Below are 8,790 nucleotides of genomic sequence, written 5' to 3' on the forward strand. Positions count from 1 at the left end.
AAAAGTTGGCAAGTTAGGATAATGAAGAAAATTTTAGGAGCAGGGTAGTTACATAGAATTTGCATATCATGAAAAATTTCACACATTTTTAAAATTTAAATTTAAATTTATGAGTAATTTCGCAAGATTTTTTAATATTAAAATTTGTGGGCAGGCAATTGGGAAGTTAGAATAATGGAAAGATATTTATAAATGATGAAGTTACACACAATAATTTACTTATTATTTTGAAATTCTAGACCTGAAATTATGAATAAATTACGGGGAACTTAGGATAATGAAGAGAAATTTGGGAGGTGGGGTGGTTTTATATTTTTTTTATATGTAAAAAATAAGAGAATAAATTATACGAGTGATCGAATACTCAAAACGGCTAACCGCATCTGAAAAAGTGATCACGGGGTTAGGAAATTAAATCATGGGCGAGGAAGTTATAAAAAAATAGAAATAAATTATATTTATTGATTAAAAATAATTTTGTAAGCAAAATCCTATGTGGATTTAAAAAATTGAAGCATTTGAAGATGACACTTGTCATCCATAGAGAAGTGCTTGTTATTCTTCTATCACATATATTAACAAGTATCTCCTACATTGCACAGCATGTATGAAATATTTTTTAGTGTAAATCATAATTAATTAATTAATTAATATTAACTTTTGAAATAATAAAATACAATTTAATATTTATTTTAAGAATTGATTAAACAGCCTCAACCCCAAATCGTAGGGTTATGGAATCCACATCCAGATTTTTCTATGCTTATTAATAGAGAATTTAGGAAAAAGATTTAAAATTTTAAATCATGAAATCAGTAGAACATGGAGGAATATGAGAAATGATTTTTAGAAGGTACTAGGAATAATCATTGGACAAAGATATTCATAAGTGATTGAATAATTAATAAGGATTATTTTTTGGGACATAAAGAAAAATTAGAATTTGAAGGAAAGAAATATGTAGAAAAATTAATTATAAGACCTGAAATATTAAGGACTTTTGGAAACATCACTTTCTTCCTACCAAGACTCCACAATATTAAATTAACATAGCCCATTTTGAGCCCATGGACAAATTGAAATTCTTTTGCTCCAGCAGAATGGATGTTAGGTTTGTATTTTGAGTAAAGGAATTAATTTTGGGCCACATGGAAGTAGTTGGGTTGAACAGATGACAAATCAAAGTTTAATAAGCAACATTTACTCTTTTTCTTTCTCATTTTCGGATATAGTAGCGTGCGTGGAAGAGAGAAAGAGAGTTCAGCCTTCATTAGAGTTTGAGAAAGTTTAGAGAGAGGCTTTAATTTAGCCAAATACCCATCATTTAGCTCAACATCCACATGCAAAATAGAATCTAGACCTACTCAACTCAGGCTTTTAATTAAACTTAGTGGTTTTTTGAGATTCCAAGTTTTTAAGAGGGGCTTAGAGAGGTAAAGCCTAAGAACCCAAGGCTGTAGAATGCTTGGAGTGGGGTAAGGATAAATTTATGTGTTTTTGGGTCGATTGATGAGTTCAAAGAAGATGAAATATAATGTGTTATTGAAAATACTGTTTAGATTTTTCAAATTTTATGCATGAATATTTTGAGGTAGAAATAATGATTAGAAGGTGTCAAGTTAATACCCAACCAAGATAGAGCAGAATATAAATTAGCTATTGGTTTTTCCCCTACTGTTTGTTCAACCGTTGAGCAGAGGGGTCACGGTTTTCTATCTAAATTAAGAGGAGGAGAGAATAAAAAAAATGCAGTGGAGGAGTGAAGAGGTTCTTTGACCATGATTATTATAGGAATATGAAAGTGTAATTTATTTCCCCTATTATTCGGTAAAAAAATTTCTCACCAGAGGAGTTATGTTTTTGCTGTTCCTAACTGTCAAAAGTGGAGAAGCAAAAGTTCAAATGGTAAATAGATGGATTGTTGACAGTGATAGTAAATAAATATTATTTTAGAAGGCAATTCTTTTGGGGAAAAAAATTAACATAGGAGTAATACAATATGTTATAATTAAATTATGAATTTATTATTGTGGATTGTGGGAAATGATATAGTGGTGCGTGATTGGATAATTTTTTTTTTAGGCTTTGATATTTATGAGAAGCTCAAAAAATTTTATTTCCAAAAGAAGATGGGACAAGGAAGTATTTTGATCCAAGGTGGCATTTCTCTTATTTTTGTGATAACATTGTTTGGTTGACTTAATCTTTTAGAATTTTAATAGCACGAATTGCAGAAAATATATGATTTAATGAGATGTTATTTTGCTTGTTTGACATCTTGGCCAATGTATGTCTATACTTGTTGATTTTATAAATTCATGGTCTAAGCTTATTGATTTTAATGAGTTGACCATTATTCTTTGAAGCATGAAATAGACTAACGCTGTTGAGATTTTTAAAAAATCTCACTTTATGTCCCATATCAAAGGTGTAGGTTCATCTAAGAACCAAGGCAAGGAGAAAGAGCATTGAAGAATATTTAATTTCTTTACTTTGCTTTTAATATATATATATATATATTTCCATGATTCTATTTTGAAGTTGTAACTATAAAAGATATTTACCAATGTGTTTATAGTTCAATTAGAATCATGGATAGAATTTATTTTGGTATGCAAATATTTTTATGTATGATGGATATTATCAAGATAAAGCACTTATCTAAGGTGCAAGATTAGTAAAGGAATTATAGTAGCTATATGGTAGTTATTATCTTGAAATTTTTGTCACTCATAGAGGAAATTTTAAGCTTCAAATGAAGTCTTGAATCATTAAATTTGGAATTGCATGTTATGAGATATGATTTTTACAAAATAAGGTTAAAAATATTTAAAAAATTCCTGGAGGTAACTAAAGCAGTGAGGAACGGAAATTCCTCAATAAATATTGGTTGTTATTTGAAGTCAGATTATTTTTCCTTGAAGAAGTTTTCCTAAGCTTGATTTAGAGACTTAAATCACCTCATTATGATTTTTATAGAATTAGTTATGTTTTTTGTATGTTGATGAAAGATTCTGAAAAAATCAATAGATTTTTTTAAGAACATTATTTGGCATTTTCCAGTTTATGGTCTTTAGTACTTGAAGATCATGAAGATTCGAAATGACCCCTATGAGTGCTTCTTGTTTAAAGTAGTTAAAATAATTGAGATGTTTCACGTAAAGTGAATTTTTTCTGCAACTTAACCCCTTTTGCTGTAAAATAAAACCAACAATTTGGTTTGCCGACTACTTTTTCTTCCTTACGATGGATTAGAACCAACATACCCTGTATTTGATATTTAACTTGTCATCTTGCACTATGGTTTATCTCAAAGGAATGAGACAAAATTAACATGGGGCTCTACATCTAGATTGAAAAGTAGACATTTCAAAAAAAAAATATATATATAATTATTATTTACATCAAAATAATTAATGATATTGAGTTGCTGGATTTCACTGACTAAAATTTTGTAGAGAAGAAATTGCAAGTGGGATTAAATCCCACTGGCAATATATATGTAAGTATTTTTATAAGCACTATTTAAGTTTGGAGAGATGTCATTCAAATTATAGGAGGAGGTTTCCAAATTTGTTGGCTATCCAAATTGTATGGAGGAGAAGGAGTATGCTTTGTGACAAGTAAGAAATAACAAAAGACATCTCTACGAGGTTAAGCGATTTCACTGTTCAGAACTTCACATGTTAGTATAGAAAATAAAGGAGGAATCTCACGTGCGTCCCATTTTTTCTTAGAGCACCCTCCAATGCCTTGCACCTTCCTTTTTTTATAAAAAAAATAATTATATATATTGGGTTATTTAAAAATTATCCATTCATGATTTTACAAATATCTTTATTTATCTTCGTACTTTTTTTGTTATAAATTAAATAAGTAATAATTGATAATTAATAAAAAATTGTGAAGAGCCGAGAGAACAGAGGAGCCTCGTGTGAGCCCCATCTTCCTTGGTTCAGACATGCCTTTCACCCACATCATGTACGGCACAAATGCTATCCACCCGCTAATTTGATTCCGATATATCATATCATAATAATATCCAAGAATGATCTTTTTATGATTTTACAAATCTCTTTATTTCGTTTTGTGTCATTTATAAAATAATAAAAATCACAAAAAACTATATGAGATATATCTTTTATTTATTTGACATAAGTTAGTTATGTAAGGTAATGCAAATTTTATATACATAATTCTAGCTGAAAATCAATTCCTTTGTTAAAAATATTAAATCAAATTTTTTATAAATTTTAAAATTATTTTTATCTAAAAAGAGTTAATAATTTAAAGTGAAATAAAACTATAACTAAAGAACATGTATATTATTTTTTTCAAATATTAACATGAAAAAAAGTACGAAGGAATCGAAATCGATGGAGTTTCACCGACTTCAGTTTTCACATGCACCATGCGTGCGTGTGGGACCACGGGGAAGAGAGGCGAGAGGGCACTCATGTGGGTCTCTCTGTTTTTTTTTTTTTTTTTTTTTAAACCTCCTCCCTTTCTCTTCACATTCGGTACAACCCTGTCGACGCATTTTATATCAAAATATAAGAAAACTATGTTCGTATTATTTATAAAATAATAACAATAATAATAAACACATAAACAAATTATGTGGGACATGTATTTTTGTGAATCAAAATTATGTGAGGCATGTATTTTTATGAGTTAAAAATAAATAAAGAAATAATAACTGTGAAAACGGAACGAATGAATAAGAAGAATATTTACATATTATGATTTTGCAAAATCCAGTTACCTTTTACCCATTCAAATGACTATGCCGGGCCGAATAAAAAGCAAAGAAAGGAAGGAATCGGGAGAAATAAATAATAAGATTTTAGAAAGAGTTGAAGATATTTTGGGCAGAAGAGAGAGAGAGAGGGAGGGATCGGAGGAGAGTGAGAAAGACTGAAGGGGAGAGGAAAGCAGTCACAGATCCAAAGGCAGAGAGATGGCGGAACCCAGACGGTATGTTTGGTTTGTCCATTATTTTTTTCTCCTCTGGCGACTTTCGTAGCCTTCTCTTCCGTTTCAATTCTCATCGAACTCTAATCTGTGCTAAACTTGGCATTTATACCCAGTTTGATTAGATTATATGTAGTACCCTCCTCCAAAAAAAAAAAAAACTGTCTTCATTTATCCCTGCTTCATATAACGAAAATTGACATCTAATAGAATCCATTGGAGCTTCTGCTTCTCACGGGGTCTTTTCTTAGTTCTATCCCCGCACCGATGATCACCTTTTCTTGGTTCGTCAAAGCATCTTATTTTCTTTGATTTTTGGTTCCTAAACAAATAAATTGTATATGTTCAGAAATGAATCTAGCATAAAATATATTCAAACAAGCAACACAAATTAAGTATGAACCAATTGATATGTGGACATTTTTGGAAAATAATGATTGTTGTTCATCTTGTTTTTTTTTTTGGCATAATGAACAGAACAGAAGAAGAAAGTAGTGGCAAGACACTGACATGGATCGAGTGCATATGGCCAATCATACAACATCTCCTGACTTGGTAATTATACTTATTTATTTTCTTTACCCAAGACCTCTTCGAAGCATTTATGGTGTAAATTAACTTCTTTCATTTGAACGATATGATTACAAATAAAATTTGGTTCATTCATCCAACTTGCGAGGAATGAAATTATTCATGCATTACTTCTAGGAACATTATTGGTTAGTTTAAGCCCTTGCTCAGATGTGCATAAAGAAAAATGATTTTCTCACATGAATAGAATCATTAATTATATATACTAGGTTGCTTTTTTAGGTGTTTCTCTAACTCACCATCTTTTTAAAGTATAACAAACGGCAACAAAGAAGAAGAAGAATGGAGCAACAATAAGAAAAAGGAACATATTACAGATGAAGATGACGAGGGAAGAGTAATAAAAGGAAGCAACAACAACACAAAGGTGGAAATTACATATGATGATGATGAGGGAAAAGTAATGAACAATAATGAAGAAGGAAGCAGCAACAATGAAAAGGAACATATTGCATATGATGATGTTGGCAGTGGTGGTGATGGTGAAGATGAGAGAAGAGAAATGGACATTAAAGAAGAAGGAAGCATTTACAAGAAATGGTCACAAATTGGAGATGATGTCTTGGGCTTCATTCTAAAACACTTAGGCGTCATTGATTACCTTCAAACCCTAGCTGTATGCTCTAGTTGGAGATCCACAGTTCTTAAATGCATTGCTAACAAACATTGTCTTCCATCACCTGAATTGCCACTTCTTTTCCTTCAAACAATGGAAATGGAAAACCTTCATTTCTTCAACTTGGCCAGGGGAAGAGTCTTCAACTCCATAGGGTTATCACATGAATTATTCCATCATTGCTATGGCACAATATGTGGTTGGATGATCATGGTTGAAGCTTTCAACAACTCTTTTTCTAATGTTAAGGAAACTGATGCGCGAATCTTCTTCTTCAACCCGATAACAAATGCTAAGATTTATATGCCATCAAGGTTGAAAGTGAAAAGTAAAATAAAGGTTATTGTGGCATCAACAGAACCCAATGACCCAAACTGTGTTGTGGTGTGTCTCTTTTATCATCACTTTGTGTTTGCATTTAGTTGGATTTCAAATGACTCATGGACTATCATTGAGGAAAATGTGTCTACAGCATTGGCGTTCTTGCACATAGAGATTATTGATGGGAAATTGTATGCTTTGACCCAGGCAGTATTAAATTCTATAGTTTTTTATGATCTACGAAAAGAACCCGTAAAACCCGAAATATTGGCAAGGCTTCCTGAGAGAAGATTTGCTATAATAAGAAGGAAAACGGGTCCTTTGGACTTTATTTATGATGGTGATGGTCGCATTCTTAATTCTTGGGAAGCTCAAGGTGACATTCTTCGAACTTTGGTAGTTGATTCTTCATCAGGAGAGTTATTGCTTATATATTTGATTTACAACTCAGTCTTTAGGTTCAATGGAATACTTAATGATACAGCGAGAAAGGAGTATACCAGTCCACCCAAGATTGTAGATAGTAAGGTATTCAAGTTGGATATGAGTAAAGAACCTAAATGGATAGAGGTTAAAAACTTGGGAAATCGAATGTTGTTCATTGGGTATTGGAAAAGTTTTGTGGTGTCAAATGATGCTCTTCAATGCCCTAAAGAGTTTATTAAAGAGAATTGTATCTATTTTGCTTATCGTTTTCCATGTGTTAAGGGTATCACAGATGAATGGAAAGGCTTGAGAATTGGGAGGCATCGTAGGATAGATAAAATGGTTGATTACTACACATGTGAAAGATCAAGCTTCACTGAGGTACCATATCCAGTGTGGTTTATACCAAGTCTTTCATAACTCTTTAATATGTTGCTTTACATTTCTTAGATATTATATTGAAGGTTTTCTTGGGTTAGTGACAATGTTATTTGTATTTCTTATAATATTTATTAATATTATTTTATTTATAATATTCATCAAGAATTAAGAAAGATATATGAAACGATTCAGAATTTAAGTCCATGAAAAATTAATGAGATAGTATTTTAATTATATTTTATTAATTTTGCAATAAATACTATAAAAAGGAAGCTGCCTGGTGGAGGTCGTGTCAATAGCTCATTTGCAGGTCCCTGGGTCGAATGCTGCCAAGACAAGAGGGGAGTTTTTGTTTTTATTTTAGTCTTTAGTGAAATTACCAAAATTCTCTCTGTTAAAAAAATAAAAAAAATTAATATATCATCGGATTTTCACTTCATTCTCTCCAGAATTTTGCCATGGAACCGACTTGGAAAGAAATGAAATCCCAAGTCCTCTGCATCTTCCTTCTAAGTCTTCGCCGCATTCCTCCGTTTTCTTTCTTCGTTGCTGGTGTGTAAGTGGGATACTGTCATTCGTTGTTGCAAGGAGTTCTGGCGAGGTCGATTGTCCCTTCTCCCTATTTCCGCTTTACTGCATTTTCTTTTTCTTCCCACTTTGATTTGCAGTAATGGTGTTGTGAGATCTTCTTTTCCCCTCTTTATTGATGTCGTCCATGCGTTGGTGTATGGGGTTCATCTGTCCTTTAAAAAAAAAAAAATCTCCTTTCCATGCTGTTTGATTGGGTAGCTAAGAAAAAATGGAACTGATCTCCTCCCCTGTTTGTGTTGCTTACTGCTGTGGGAGAGAATTTTTTTCCTTCCTCTGTCACGTTTCCATCTTCGCTGTTGGTGTGTGTGTGTGTGTTTTGGATGGCTGAAAATTGAAATTATGATTTTCTCTTCCTTCATTCCTCAATTAGTTCATTGGTTAGTTGAACCCACCTCCCTTCTCTCCCTCACCAAATCCATGTGCATGTCAGTAGGGACTGTTTTAAAATAATAAAAAGTAAAGTTGATTCTCTTTTTATGCTTGCTTGATGTGCGTGAATGTAGAAGTAATTGGGATCTAAGGAAGCCAACGAAAAACAAAAATACAAATTTTAGGAGCATGGTTTTGGATATAATTTCTTATAATCGTTTCATAGATATTTGACGGGTGTAGAAGTGAGTTTGGATTTTATGTGAGCTTAATTTATTTCTTGATGAGAGTGAGGTCTGAAAAGTATTATAAATTTAAATATTGATGTTAGAAATTATGGATCAAGAAATTGGAAGCTTAAAAAATAAAATAAAAAGAGCTTTATTGAATGGTTGGTGAAATGATGCTCACAAGATGCTTGATAAAATGTTTAGCAGGAGAATTTCGATCTTAGATGGTAAATAAATGTGATAAATGTATTTTGTTGGTTAAGTTATTATCAGAGACAATTATTCTCAACA

The 8,790-nt window shown here is 31.7% G+C and overlaps 1 protein-coding gene across 5 annotated transcripts; it reads left to right on the top strand.

The window, feature by feature from the left end:
• The first annotated feature begins 4,845 nt into the window (after positions 1 to 4,845).
• LOC129286933 (uncharacterized) lies at positions 4,846 to 7,405 on the top strand. Of its 5 annotated transcripts, none has more exons than XM_054923037.1 (3): positions 4,846 to 4,977; positions 5,452 to 5,529; positions 5,818 to 7,405. In XM_054923037.1, exons 1-3 carry the CDS (start codon positions 4,961 to 4,963, stop codon positions 7,346 to 7,348), a joined length of 1,626 nt encoding a protein of 541 aa, XP_054779012.1. In that variant the 5' UTR covers positions 4,846 to 4,960; the 3' UTR covers positions 7,349 to 7,405. The 5 variants fall into 5 exon arrangements, with proteins under 5 accessions (XP_054779012.1, XP_054779013.1, XP_054779016.1 ...); XM_054923038.1 differs by having other exon boundaries at positions 4,932 to 4,977; positions 5,788 to 7,405; XM_054923041.1 differs by having other exon boundaries at positions 4,958 to 4,977; positions 5,775 to 7,405.
• Positions 7,406 to 8,790: the final 1,385 nt, after the last annotated feature.

The sequence above is a fragment of the Prosopis cineraria genome, unplaced genomic scaffold, assembly GCF_029017545.1.
Source record: "Prosopis cineraria cultivar Desert tree isolate PC_DT_omini unplaced genomic scaffold, ASM2901754v1 PC11, whole genome shotgun sequence".
Classification (NCBI taxonomy): domain Eukaryota; kingdom Viridiplantae; phylum Streptophyta; class Magnoliopsida; order Fabales; family Fabaceae; genus Prosopis; species Prosopis cineraria.

Excerpts from the sequence above, each read along its gene's own strand:
- LOC129286933 (XM_054923037.1), top strand. Across the intron at positions 5,530-5,817 it reads ATACAACATCTCCTGACTTG|TATAACAAACGGCAACAAAG; the intron begins GTAATTATACTT and ends ATCTTTTTAAAG.